Below are 14,707 nucleotides of genomic sequence, written 5' to 3'. Positions count from 1 at the left end.
ATATATATATATATATATATATATATATATATATATATATATATATATATATATATATATATAGCACCGGACGCGATATTCGGAGGTCGTGGGTTCGGTCCCCACCATCGGCACGTTGTTTTTTCTTCTACTTTGTGTTTAATTATCTTTCCCCTAAACAGATTACAATACTAATTTCTGTGATTATACAAGCAAATATAAAAAAAAAATAAAAAAATGAAAAAGACAAAGTACTATCCCCAACGCTTTCCTTGGCCTCGCCGACTGTTGGCTTCTTTCCTTCATATATATATATATATATATATATTCGTCTCTCTCTCTCTCTCTATATATATATATATATATATATATATATATATATATATATATATATATATATATATATATATATATATATATATATATATATATATATATATATATATATATATATATATACGCCTCTATATATATATATATATATTCGTCTCTCTCTCTCTCTCTATATATATATATATATATATATATATATATATATATAGAGAGAGAGAGAGAGAGAGAGTAGCACTTTTTATTTGCACCAGCGGGTGAAGGAGTTCCAAATATCCGTCGCTTGTGGGCGGATGGCGAGGGGCCCCACTCAAGAGGCAGGCCAACAGACGTGGTTCGCCGGCAGCGTCCTAGGCCAGCTGGATGGCGGCTAGCTGGAACCCAGGATCCGAGCAGCCCCGCGCAGGCTTTCAGATTTGCGGCGTCAGATTTAGGCCCCTCCCAGAAAAAAAAAAGAAGCAGTCCCAGATGACGTGTTCGAGGGTCTCTCTCGAGTACACAGTTTACACGGAAATCTGGTCTTTCTCCTGGGAGCATATGGCTCACCAGGAGCGGGGAATATCCCAGTCTGAAGATTACACCACGCAACGGCCTGCCTGCAATTTAGGGTAGGGGCTGGCGCTGTTCTATCTCTACGCCACCACTGCACCTGATTCGCTGATAGCTGATTTGACTAATGACAAATGTCTGAATAATGCGTCGAAGCAACAATTTCTTAACTCCTCTGTCATTGCTCGAAACTCGGCGAACGAGGCTAGCTGTTTGCGAGATATGTCGCTTAATCCTCTTAATAATTTTCCCTATGTAGTCATTATCTTGAAACAGGCTCATTCGCACCAAGGGTTAACACATGGCGTAATATTGAATGGTATTTTTACTGTAATAACCTGTTAAGACGGGAGGTTTGCTTCATTACCCCATCACAATTAACTAAAAATAATAATCTTTTGCTGCGACAACGAGCCAACTCAAGCAGCATGTGCAACAGTGGTTGTTATTCATTTCGCTTTATTTGGGCAAAGATCGGTCTAAAACTGTAGGTGCCCGCGAATTTATTTTTGTCCGTTATTTAAGCGTAAATGCGCCGCAAAAACCCTTGTGATGTATGCTGCTCATCTGGCTTTAGATCGTACCAGACGATGTGGATTTTAGGTTATTTCTGACTGAATCAGGCAAGTAGCATGCTATTGAAAAAAAAAAAAAACAGGGACCTTTAGGTACCGCTTCGTGCGTTAAATTACAGCACAAATTCACAAGTGGTGTAGCCGAGAAGCATTATACACGTTACAATCAGCGATGCAATATTTCAGGTGAATAAAAATTGTGAAGAGTGTACCTGCTTCAAAGCGACTTACAAAAGCACCTAAGCAAACCACGTAGAGTTTATCAAGCTTCTTAAAGGCACTTAGAATTACGAAAAAAAAAAAAAAACTTGACGTGGCCCTCTTCTGCGGCTAACAAATAGTGCCGTTTTCTAAACGTTTTATTTTCTATTCTGGGTGAGCCAATAATATTATGCAGTTGAAACTCAATTTACCGCAGTTGACGGGAGCCGTCAAATTATTTTGGTAAATCGGGAACTTCATTAAATCGAGAGAGGCATTTCTTGATCCTATAATTTGGTGCATTCGATTATAAGATGTGGCGGTACTTATAAAGCCACTGCGACATCATACTAGCCAATCCTTAAATCTCCCAAAATGAAATGCGGCCAGCAAAAATGATCGGCACTGGTTGCACACACGAAACGAAAATTGTTACTCACCAAGACGAGCCCGATAGGACTGAAAATTTGTTTTCCACTAAAGAAGTTGGTGATCGCTGCCTGCGTGCGCTTTGTGCGCAACTACAGCACTGATTTCTCGTAGGTCTGACGAGCTACTTAGCACTGTAGGCATAACAAGCTGAGCCTGTGAGAAGCATGCACTAAAAGGCACGGGTACATATTCGAAAAAGCACAATGGCGAACGAACCACAAGAAGTACGCCCCAAAAAAAAGCACTGAAGTGCAACACCGACCCTTGGAATGCTACATGAAAAGTCTTTTTTTGTTACGGCTGGCACCATCTGGTAAATTCAATTGAGCCCTCTCAACTCTCGTTTTGCGCCGCGCAGTTTGAAAGAAGCGGGACGAAGATGCCCCGCGCTGTAACCGCGGGCTCACGATCGATAGTTTTTGACGTGCTCTGTACAAAATAGATTAAACATGGCGACGTTCCAGCTTCATTTTTAGAAAAAAGATTCGTTAAATCGGGACAGATCACGGAATTGATTTCGTTATTTCGAGTTAGTCAAAGCATTGGATCCTATGGTAGTCTGAGGGGGAATTATGATATATTCGTTAATTCGGGACCTTCGTCAAATTGGGATGTTCGTTAAATAGGGTTTCGGTAAATCGAGTTTTGACTATATTGTTGCTAAGGATCCAAAGCCCGGTCTGGTATTTGCTCGAATCCTTCCTGCAGTAAATGTTTACGGTAACAATAAATGCACTTTGAGTTCCGGAGATAACTGGTGACGTGGCTGGGCCTTACTATCATCGTGATGATAAATACAGATTGGCTGGTTCGATTTCACTCTGAAGCCTCATCATCTATATCACTATTATCAATAGTAATCTCTTTGAGCATTGTGCCAGTGGCCACAATTTCATGACACAGGTTTTGCTTGTGACAATTGCTTACAATTCCAAAGTAGGCAACGTACTATCTAGTTCAGGCTTCTCCAGGTGCAAGAAAGTTATTCAATGTAAACTTTTACCGAAATGCTCACCAAGCGATGCCTGCATCGAATTCCTAATGATATCCCTCAGTTTGTAAAGCCGGAATCATAGGCATACCAGAGTCACTTGCTGCCTGAATTACAATCCGAACGTTTTCGTCTTAATAAATTAAGAAGGCACTTAAGATCAGCTCTTAATCATGGCATTGCACATTAGTTTTATTAAGTTTCGTACATGTCATGACGACTGGACATGCACGTATATAGCCTTGAAAATGAATCGTTTCCATGTCCGGAGAATTTACTTTTGAAGATATATTTTTTTTTTTCTACCGCAGCCTTGATCTTTTCAGGCTAGAAGAGTGCGGTACGTGCCTATCTTGCTTTTCGCCACTTGGTTTCCCTCACGCACTCGAAATTCAGGCCGCAATGGCGGGACTCCTGTCGGCAATAGTCTTCACTTCGTGGCTGGCGATCGGCTCCGTTGTGTACCCGCGCAAGCCAAACGTCCTGCCCACTTCCACCGCTGGCTGCACGGACTTCAACCAAACAATTACCGCCGGATCCTATGAACCAGCGGCAACACCAACGTAGGTCGCTGGAGCTCTCTTAGCGCAGTCTGCAGCTTCATTCCAATATACAACAAGAAACTCTAGAGCAACAGCTGTGTGCACTATTCAGTACTGACTCGAAGCAGCTTAGTTTCCGCGTTTCAGAAGCGCTGGCTTGTAAATTAAGTTCAAACCGAAGCAGGTTTAATTTCTTTCCCTTATGTAGGGTGTCGCACTATATCTGAATGCCCCACTGTCTTGTGTTAGCGTAGCGAAGCAGTTGAAATCTTTCTTAAGACGTGATGGGGCGTACAGATGTAATCACATGTATCAGCTTCACATTTTTAGTTTTTTGTAAGATTATAAGATGGGGGGGCTTTCGATTTGGGTACTACTTTCCGTACACTACACTATACATAAGGAGTAAAATCATTAACGATATCCTATCGGGGAACTTATGCTCCGTCTTCGAGTATGGTCGGAAAACGTACAAGGCCACGCGTCTGCCGCCTGCCATCGCAATTCCGCGCTCGCGTGCAATCGTATTTATGTTCGGTTAATTATTTGTTCTTTAATTTGCTCAGTAATGTTTACACGCGTTCGTGAGCATAGAGTGGTAAGCTTGTACGTTATTTGAAACACCGCCCAACATAGATATAAATTCATCTTTAACCTGACCATACGAATTTGCCTTCATGGCTTAGGGGTGGAGTGTCTGACTGGGAATAAGTTTTCTAATTCAAACTTATCATCTCATCTAAAATAATCCCCACTAATCAGCGTCTGCCAGCTCGGCTCTGCCATATCATGTCAACTCATGACGTCATACAACCCAATGGCCAATCAGTGTCGGACACCTGCCAACTAGTGTCTGTCGGACGCACATCGTGATGTTTTGTGCCCAACGCGGATGCTAGATATTCTGGGGAAGTGCATTGACTGATATCGCAGTAATATTCGCAGTCATATAGCAGCTTCTTCGCTATTTCACGCGAAGCTTACCAAACAAGAAAAGTGGTCACAATATTTTTTGAAGAAAAAAAACTGTGTTGGCCATTGTGTGAATGATCTTTCGTAAAAAGAACACCACACGTGAAATATTTCCAATACCGCTCCTCATGACATTTTGTTCTACACTTGATTTGAATATTTTTTAATAAACTAAATTTTAATTGTTTGCGAAAACTTTAAAGAGCGCTGGAGTAGGAAAATAATCTTTCTTAGGGAAAATGCTTATTTCCGTTCACAGACTCTGTAAAATGGGCAGTTTCTTTTATTTCTTTTAACAATTGTCCGCGGTCATATTGCGCATCTAAGGCGTATCTGATAACACGATCTGATTGGAAATAGTATTGCAGTATTTCAGGTCCTCCATCTTTTCTGAGGGAGCAGGTAGACAGCCATCTGCTAGCGTTGACATCAGACCAGACCAAGATAGCATAGCCAGTGTTAAGTCACGGCCGCTAAATGGAGGCGCACTTGGTGCGGCCCGTCGCGTCGCGCCTCAATGGCTGGGGAAGCGCGTATTGGGAGAAGTTACAGTTTCCGCCGTCATTCTCCGCGGGGGCGCCACCACTCCAGGACAATGCGCCGCCGACACGGACGAGCAGACGACGCGGAAGGAGCGCGCTGGCTGGGTTGGCGCGTGTTATCGTTTTGACTACTCAGCATAACCGCGTGGTTCTGATAGTTCTGCATGCGTGTCATCGATGCCTGTGTCAACAGCGTCCTAAGCGTGTGCAGCACCATGCCAGGCAACTGCTGTGTGCCGCTGCGCACCACGAAAGCAAGATCGGTTACCATGAGTTCCCGTGCGATTCACAACGTCGAGCAGCATGACTGAAAAACATATCTCGGGAGGGCTCGGACGGAAAAGGAAGCCGGTGGGAGCCGAGTGAAAAGTCACTGGTATACTCACTGCACTTCACAGATGACGATTACAGGAAGAACATAAAACTGAAGATCCTGCTTCCTTCAGTTGTCCTCTCCGTGTTCCCGAACTGCCCACATTACAAGTTAAGTTACTCACGCGGGCTCATGTTGAGCCAAACAACTTGAAAAAATTAATGTGCGCAGGTCAATGGCTTTATTTTCCCCACTTGTTATAGCTGCACTTCATTTTCTCCTGGACAACCCCCCGTGTCATCCTGAAGTATGTTTGTTTCAAGATAGCTGCGCCACGATCACTTTTATGACGATGATATCAAAATGGTATGCCTTGCCCAACATCGCATAAGTGAAGCCATGGAGACACCAAGAGGAGCCGCTCTATTTGTCAGATGACGAGCGACTCTCTTGGTTAGAGTTGGATTTTGCCATATCGAAAACATTCAGGTCCAAGGAGGCACGTCGAAGCAAAGGATAACCAAACAAACGTACGAAGCAACAATCATGACAACCAGATCCACAGTGGCGCAAATTAAGTACCTTCTTGATCACATCAAGTATCTTACAACAATGTCTTCTGTGTGCCTTACTAGTGCATTGCATTTAACCGAATCTTATTTTCAGCTTCCGATACGCCCTAAAGCAGGCTCTGAAAGCTGGTCTATAGAATCGCTTTTTAGCAGCCTAAGGCAATTCATGCAAAGGCAGGAACGACAAAGTTGACGCAAGGGCTGCCGTTTTCACCTCGGAGAAAAAACTGAAGGTACCACTAGCGAAAAAAAAAATATATGGACTGAGAGTATACACATTTTGCCATGCTTTGCGCAGGTTGGCAACTTGCAAGCATCAGTCTGCAAATGCACCTATAAACAATAGGCAGCTATAAAACTTGGCATTCGTGATTATGAAAGTCGTACTTTGCCAACTGCCATATCACGTCTGCTGCGAGAGAGTTTTCGAGTCAGCTTGTATTCATTCATGTGTGGTGTGAACCAGCAGCTGACATAGAGTTAGCACCGATTGCATTCTTGGCTGGTTACCTTGCACGTGCATTTGAAGAGAAAGTATGAATAGTTTTACAGAATCTCATGAAACGTTTTTATTTATTCTGTTTTCAGTGCCTGCTCGTGTTTTCATTATTTATATATTACCAAAATTTAAATAACTTCTAGTGCTTACTTTAGAGTGTCAATAATTTTATTTTATTAGTCCCCATCCATTTATTAACTTTGTGCCTTGTGATTCCTGCAAAACCCTGGACTTATGAAAATTCTTGATGATGGGCAACTAAGGTATCTGAAAATCCCCATGCACCTTTGTTAGCAAGGTGATGAAGTGCCCGCAGGTCATAAGAAGCAGCAAGCTATGCAACATGTTAATTTCATCCCGTCTTCCCTATTTTGTGCAATTTCCGGAGTTGATTTGCGAGAGAGAAGACCGCCGTCACACTAAGGACCTAACCAAACTAATGCGACCACTGTTGACCAACTGGACAGGCAACATCAATCAGACAGTGGAAAAAATCACGCTTGCACATAAACCTTTTTCGAGAAAAGTTCTTCGCATGTAAAATAAGCTTGCGTGTCTTTTGTGCATCACGCGGCTTCATAATCAAACGAGAAAAAAATTGCCTGAGCCTGCGGGCGTGTCGTTGAACGGGCTGTCTTGTGTTGTTTCTTTTGCAACAGTTTGTGTTAGCTAGTATGTTTTGGTGGTGGTACCCACTTGAATATTATTTCCAGTGAAAACGGAGGAACAGGCTGAACAATAATGTTGAACGCTACGTCCTGAATTGTAAGTTTCCAGAAAAGTGCACGCTGAATAAATGGCCCCAAACCATGTCCCGATTTCAAGATTGCAATATCTAATACGTTATTACAGTGGTTGAAACGCAACTAAATGGGTGCGCACTCAGCGAAGCACACGACTGCCTCGTTCTCGTTTTAAACGGAAGACCACGAATGACTTGGAAAGGCCTATAGTGATGATGACTTGCCGATATCACCTTATCAATAGCAAACCTGCACATACCATCACATACTGTGTGAAACGCCGCTCATAATCCTAAATTGAGCAAGCGCCGACCACGGGGACGTCGAAAAGAAAGCACAGCCACGGCCGCTGCGCGCAGCTCTCCGCCCGGACTCGTCCCGGAGCGGTGGCGCCGCAGCGGTGGCGATGAGAACTAGGCGCAATACGGCTCTTCTGGGCGACGCGACGGGCCGCACCCAAGTTCGCCTCCATTGAGCGGCCGTGGTTAAGTACTTCAAAATCCAGTGGATTTATCAACACGCACTGCAGAGAAAAGGCAAGAAGAACTATTATATTCGACACACTTTATTGATGTAATTAGAATGTGAGAAAAAGAATGCTTTGCAATGTCGGGATAAACACATCTGTGAATTTGGAGTGCTTGAGGAAACCGACATCTTTTCCTCTTCTGTGAGCAGTGGAATCTACAGATTCTACCACATCTCCTTCATCTGGTTCGTCTTGGTTGGCTTCCTCGTGCACATGATGGTCTCACTGGCCGTCTGCCTTATCTTCGGTAAGATGGTGACGAAGTGATCCATTTGCTCTCAAGCGCTGGCTTGAAGAGACGGTTGCTAAAATTATTATCGCACTTTGCAGAAATCTGCTAATTGTCGTACTTAGTATGCAAAAAGTAAATTTTTTTCCCTTGTTCTAGGCAGTAATTGTTTTATACTTTTTCTACTTTCCTTAGACTTAAATCACTATGTTCTACGGCTGTGTGATTGGGGGGGGGGGGGGGGGGTAATTGCGTGAACCGGAGTCGGTCAAGATGGTAGTCATGCTTCTGACGTCTTTGTTTCTCTTCATTTCTCGCCTCTCTAAAGAGGAAAACGGCGCTAGAAACTAGACACAGGAAACAAAACACCAATGATAAAAAATCTCGCTCTTGTGAACTTACCTTTGTGGTTATTTGTGCTTTTACTTTCTAGCTGCTTTGTGTCGAAGTTCTCTGCGCTTTTGTTTCTCCCAGAAGTGTTTAATTGTGCATGCACGCTGAGCTGCTTTCATCTCAGGAATATGGCCGTATTTGTAGTGGTTGATTATAAAGGACAGTAGTACATCTTTTCGCAGTGTTCGTTTCTGCAAGACACAGTCGGGCCGAACTTATGCAGATATACTGATAATGCAATGAAACGTAGTATAGGGCCTGAAGTAGGCAAGAAGATAAGGATATTCTTGATTAATATAACCATATCTACATGTGCGTTTAGGATATATAAGCCTTTTAACTCCTTCGTCCAGGCAGGGGCCGTGAAACAATTTCGTAGGCACTGATATATGCATAGATTGTTTATATTATCTCCAATTGACTGTCATTGAAATTTCTTTCTCAAAGTCGACGTTATAATGCCTCGCCGGGGTGGTGCAGCTAGTGGTAAGAGGCCCGACTACTGTGCCTGAGTTCGCGGGTTCGAACCCGACTGCGGCTGTTGCGTTTCGATGGAGGCGAAACGAAGTGGCGTCCGTGTGCTGTGCTATGTCAGCCCACGTTAAAGATCCCCAGGTGGTCGAAATTACTCCGTAGCCCTCTACTATGGCTGCTATTTTTCTCTTTCTACTTTCATTCCCACCTTCCACCCTTCCCTTCCGGCACTGTTCAGGTGTCCACAGGGCAAATGTGACAGATACTGCGCCCTTCCCTTCCTGTGAACAAATTAATAATATTATTAGGTTTGGATATTACTATTGAACAGGGGCAGCCTGTGGACTGAGCAGTTACCGCGCTCTTCACATTAGGGTTTAGCCTATGCGGGCCGCCAAAGACGGTGAAATGTAATACGAAAAGCCTCTCGTCCTTTTGCCTAATATCACAGACGTCCGTACCACTGTCATGGCTCAATGGGTATGGTGGGCGACCTATTATCCCGAAGATGCCGGTTCGGTGCTGGGCAGAGACGGCCGCGCTTTGATGCAGGCAAAAAGACAGAGTCTATTTACTCGTAATTTGGTACATTCGTGCGCGTTAAAGAAGCCCGTGTGGTTGAGTTTTCTGGAATCATCCTTTATGGCGTTCATCCTACTCGATGCCGCATTAAAATCTTTAGCTTTCTCAGCCAAACTGAACCTACGACGGTTTTATATCTGTAGCTACCTTAAGGTCTCCATGTTGCTTATGTAGTGAAGTGAATTTCATTGATCTATGACTCTTGTTGACTGTTAACAGGCTCTTTTGGCATGTATCTGCCAGCAATATTATGCGACGCTTAGTCTCTCCGTCTTTTGCTTTCGAACATGAAAAAAAATAGCAATTTGATGTTCAAACCTCTATGTCTTTTAATTTGGGGGTGATTGGCGTTTTTCCGAATGTTTAGTTTTGTTTCTTCTAGTCTCACAGTTCAATCGCGCACTTCAACTCAAAATTTCTGATAAAAGGGGTTCAGGTGAAGTCTGAATCCTGAATCCACTGATCAGACTTTCTCAGCTCTCAACTTATTGTCATGTCACATTCTAATAGAGTAAAACTAGAGATACGCCTGTTTCGATCTACTATCACTTAGGACTAGCACATCTGCTAAGTCGTGCGCAGGCCTAGCAATGTTGCCTCCAGAGATCCTGAAGCGTCGAGAGTCCGTTTTATAAAATAGCGTCGTTTCATGAAAAGCTTTCGCGGCAGATTTAGGCGAAAAACAATTTTATTGCGAGCTCTGTAACTGAGAATTATTCAGGCTTCGCAGAAGGATCTTGAGAGCGTGTTTTCAGCATTTTTTTAGCTGTCTGCATCCGCTAATTACACTGCCTCAGCACATTCAAAAATTGATTATGGGCACGCGCTGAAACAAGAAAAAAAACTGAAAAAGGTAGCACGTTCAACAACTGAAACATATGGCAGCCAAGCGAAAGTGCCGGTGAAAGCTGTGTCTGCAAATTGTGTTTATTTAACCTTGAACACAATGTTTGCCCACATCTCTATGCGTTCATGTGAGTCGCTGTAATTAATTTTCGCTTCGCTTCGCCACTCTTTAGGAACGTAAACATTTCAGTGGTAATCTGTCGTGTCGGGGAGAGAATAGAAGAAGGCATGGTGTTGACTTGAGAGAAAACCTGCCGCTATTCCGGAGTAGTAGGCCAAACGAAGTTTGAAAGCGCGTGTCTTGCTACCCCTCAGTTAAACTAAGGATTTGACGCAGTACATAACACTTTATAGTATCGCGTTGTGCTCGAGGCAACCATACTGTTGCGTAGAAAAAGTATAATACGTTAGGAATTACTACTCGCACACTAACCAAAAATGTTCTCGTTTCCAGAGCGGAGCGAGACTGACCGAGTGGATCCCAAGTACATTTGTCCGTTCGTCCGGAAGTACATGAGGGCCAGCCGCCACAGAAACAATCATGCGAACAATGAGCTCCAAGAACCCCTGTCGAAGGTGTGTATGATGAGACTGCTTGCAGAAATGCAAGTGGTGGGTAGCGCAATGTATGGCCGTAGCACGGAACTCCATGTCGATTTTGAGGAGGGCGTTGGGAAAGACCGATAAACAATATAAACGCCCAGGTGCGAAGACAAAATCATTAGACAGAAATATATGAGAATCTCATACCAGGCGGAATAATGTTTCTAGTTTACTACAAAGGAACACTGCCTGACATTGTTTGTACCAACAACAAAAATAGGAGACAACGTGCGGCATGTTTTTATTGCATTTAGATTTCGCTCAACAAGGGCATATACGTCAGTTGCTAATTTTGATTATAGGAGATCACTTGCTTATTGAAGAATGATGGATACAGTAGTGCATGCTATAGCGCTGCTTTTCATTCGTTATATAAATTCCTTAGTGCTAAGGCCCTACAGCGATAATGAGCCGCTTGAGAGGCTCGAGGGCAGTCCGCATATCACTTGCCTGACAATGAAGCCGTTCTTTTACTTCTTCGCACTGTGTATTTTATATTTTTGTTGGATGCTCCCCAAGGAGACCAATTAAATTCCTATTTATGAACCCCAGTTTTCTTCAATCCAAACAACTTAATTTAAATTCTTACAAGTCATAATGACGTTTGAAGCACTTTGCGTAATTAAAACGAATTTATTTCACCTTGTAGTTACTTCAAGTTCTGTGCGATGTCGCGATCTTCACGACCAATCTAACGTCCTAAATTTTTAGACACGACGCCATTTGCTACCACGGCGAGTTAACCGTTCAACGAACCTCTTAACACTGTCGCATTAAAAGAATTAGTGTATTAATTCGAGAAAGGTGCAAGCTTCCTGGTTTGTTGCAGCAGTGATGCCGTGAATATGCCTAACATTTACAAAGTAGCCTGTAGTTGCTCTCTTCTCAAGATATAACCACTCTGGTGCTTCTGGACAACTCTATAACCTTTAGATGCCAAAGTGGTTTTTTTTTTATTTATTAGCATCTCTTTAGTAATTTACGCCGCAAACAACCTGCCATTCACATTGCAAAAACAAGCCATTTGGGACGATTTCTGCGACTTAAGGAAGTAATGACCTTCATCGGACATCCAAAAACAAGTCGGCAAAAGGCCTGCTCAGAGAGAGCGCGCAAAATACGATATATTTTGCAAAGATAAAACCAGCAACAGGGAGCACATACTACTTCTCTCCTCATGATCTACATGTAGTTATATAGAGGAGAGAGATCTTGTTGGAGGACAGTGCGCCAGGCTTAGGATTCCCGAATAACAGATGCAGTGATCTGCAATATGAAAGGTTTCATACATGCAACGTTAATTGCACCAATGACTGATTATTTTTAAATCCTAATTTATTTTCCTGAGCACTGAGAAAAATATGTATTCAATTATACCAAATTACTTCTGAAGAACTTGTATCCAGCCTTATTGCCCATCTCTACAGAAGGACCACAGTGAAGGGCTAATATAAAGCGGCATAATGCTAAGTATTATTTTTAAGGCGAACGCCTTTCTTGGCTCAGTAGTCGTGTGGTCTGAGCGCGTCGGGAGACTGTGTGGCAGAGTGTGTGTACAGACTGTTATTAGAGCGTGTCCGCAGGTATTGCTGGTCATGTATTGCATGGGCAATAAATATAACAAATCCAAGTGTGCTGTACAATCTAATTAGATTATGCCCACCTCGATGGGGACCTATAAATCTGGATAGGCCCCCAAAAATTTTACCTCGTCAGAACTGTGCTTGAACTGATGTCTAACATATTTCGGCTATGGCCGATTCAGTGCTGGCTTCTACATTCGGATGGACCACCCCGAAAGTTTGGTTTCTGGGCCCCCCACTCCAATTTTCAACCTCGTGTCAACTTGGCCAAAACAGAATAATCTAAGTGGAGTATGGACAATTCAGTGGCGACATCTAAATTAGAATGCGCCGCACCCCCGAATTTTGACCTAGTCAGAATTTTACCATAACCGATGTCTAACGTAATTCGAGCATGGCCAATTCTGTCGTTGGCTCCAAATTGAACTGTGCCAGGTCCAACATTTAGAGACCTCAAACCCCGAAATTCCAACTCGCCAGATTTGCACCAAATTAATCTATACCCTAGTTAGAGTAGGCCCAATTCAACAACGACTTGCAAACTAAAGTGGGCAGCCCTCAAAATTTGGCTTCCACGGAGCGCTGAAATTTGAATTAATTCGAAATAACCGAAATTGCCGTCTAATCTAGTTTACGTATGGCCAACTTAAATGTGACTTCCAAATTTGGGCGGACCAGCCCCAATATTTCGTCCCTTAACAACCGTAATTTTACTGTGTCGGAAGTTCACTGTAGGAACAGCAAAGTACTGATCCCCGAAGTGCAGAATTCGTAACGAAACTGCAGAATTAGAACTCTCAATGCTTTCTAATTTCAGTACGCAAGCAGGCTTAAGGGCATCCTTGTAACGTTATTGTTTACTCTTTCACCTTGTTCTGCAGGATGGACATCAAGGATGCGTGGCAGAACTTAACGATCTAAGGGAGCTCCGCCAATCCGTTTAAGCAGTGCAAGGCACAGTTATTTGCATCGGCGGTGCATCTGCACCAAAGCCATCCATTGAGATAGGCCCACCGTAATGGTCTCCAATTATACACTATTAGTTAATGATCACAACAAAAACCTGCTTCGGAGATCATGAAAACATCTCCATAAATATTTTTTTTTTGAATGAGAACAAAATGACCGGCAAGAGGACCAATGCGAATAGAAACTGAGTTTTGTAGTAATAAAGGGTCCTTACGATGCTACTTGGGGTGAACCTCTAATGCGAGCAACTCATGAAGGTGGTCTTTGAGAGTATTCGAGTCCGATGTGAAAGGTTTGCGTGGAGACGATAATTGGCAGGTAATATTTAAAAAGTGGTCCTGGTGACCGCTCGTAGCCAATATGGGTGACCAATCGCCGCGCACAACACTCCCCACTGACGTCAGTGTGGTTGCCTGGCGGGCTCGCTCATTCGACGCTCCCAAGTTAGGCGAACAGGACAAGCTGCGGTAGGGAACTGTCGCGGCTCGTTTTCTTCTTTTCTTCTGGCGCGCCAGCGTGGGTTGAGCTGAGGGGGGAAAAGAGGAGCATCATTTTAGATCACCAATATGTTCAGAGCTAATGAAACTGCTGAACATTTTTTTTCGTTTGCATAGAGAGAGGATTGATTGAGCCCCTATTGCTAGTGCGTGAGTTATATAATTCTAGCTAATAGCTTTTCCTGGCCCTCTAAAGCATATATTTTAAACTCGCGATAAATTGCACTTAAGTATGACAGACAAAAACGAAATGGGAAGAGCGGTTGTCCGCTCTCTATTCTCTTTGCATCGTCATGAGCGCAATTGTTCCTGACTTCACAGGACAAAAGGAATGCTTACTTCAGCGAAGTCCTCAGCTGAGTTTCTAGCAATGAGCGTCTGGCAGTTAGACAGCGATATATGTAGTGCCACAATAAAGCCACTCCTTTCTTCTCGGCTTGTCAACCAAAATATGACGGCGTCATTCCTACGGCCAGCACAGCCCGGCGTGGGAATAAGGGAATGACCGCTACAACTTGCTTATTTCTAAAGGTCTTAATAGGCCATGAAAAGAGTTAGTCAGGGGAACCCCGACTAGGCTTATGTAGCCTAAAAGCTTTGACTAAAAGCTTTCTCAAAGCTTTGTTTTTTTTAGGCGCAAATTAAAACATACTCCTAGCAATATTAAGCTTTTGGCTTACAAAACTTTTGTCAGCTCCAAACTTGAATATGCTTCTGAAATGTGGGACCCACACACCAAGAAAGATATCTATCAACTAGAGC

General features: G+C 43.2%; 1 protein-coding gene across 1 annotated transcript in view; it reads left to right on the top strand.

The window, feature by feature from the left end:
* The window catches only part of LOC146209221 (sodium-coupled monocarboxylate transporter 2-like), a 61,354-nt gene extending 47,049 nt beyond the window's left edge, over window positions 1-14,305 (top strand). Inside the window, exons 13-16 of the mRNA XM_084579818.1 lie at window positions 3,454-3,620; window positions 7,919-8,016; window positions 10,748-10,869; window positions 14,267-14,305. Coding sequence (XP_084435944.1) covers window positions 3,454-3,620; window positions 7,919-8,016; window positions 10,748-10,869; window positions 14,267-14,305 — 426 coding nt within the window. The remainder of the gene's footprint in view (window positions 1-3,453; window positions 3,621-7,918; window positions 8,017-10,747; window positions 10,870-14,266) is intronic.
* The last annotated feature ends 402 nt before the right edge of the window (window positions 14,306-14,707 follow it).

This window comes from Amblyomma maculatum, chromosome 1 (genome assembly GCF_055883805.1).
Source record: "Amblyomma maculatum isolate TAMU_Amacu chromosome 1, ASM5588380v1, whole genome shotgun sequence".
Classification (NCBI taxonomy): domain Eukaryota; kingdom Metazoa; phylum Arthropoda; class Arachnida; order Ixodida; family Ixodidae; genus Amblyomma; species Amblyomma maculatum.
The sequence above is the reverse complement of the archived record's forward strand: the minus strand, read 5'-3'. Positions and strand labels throughout refer to the sequence as shown.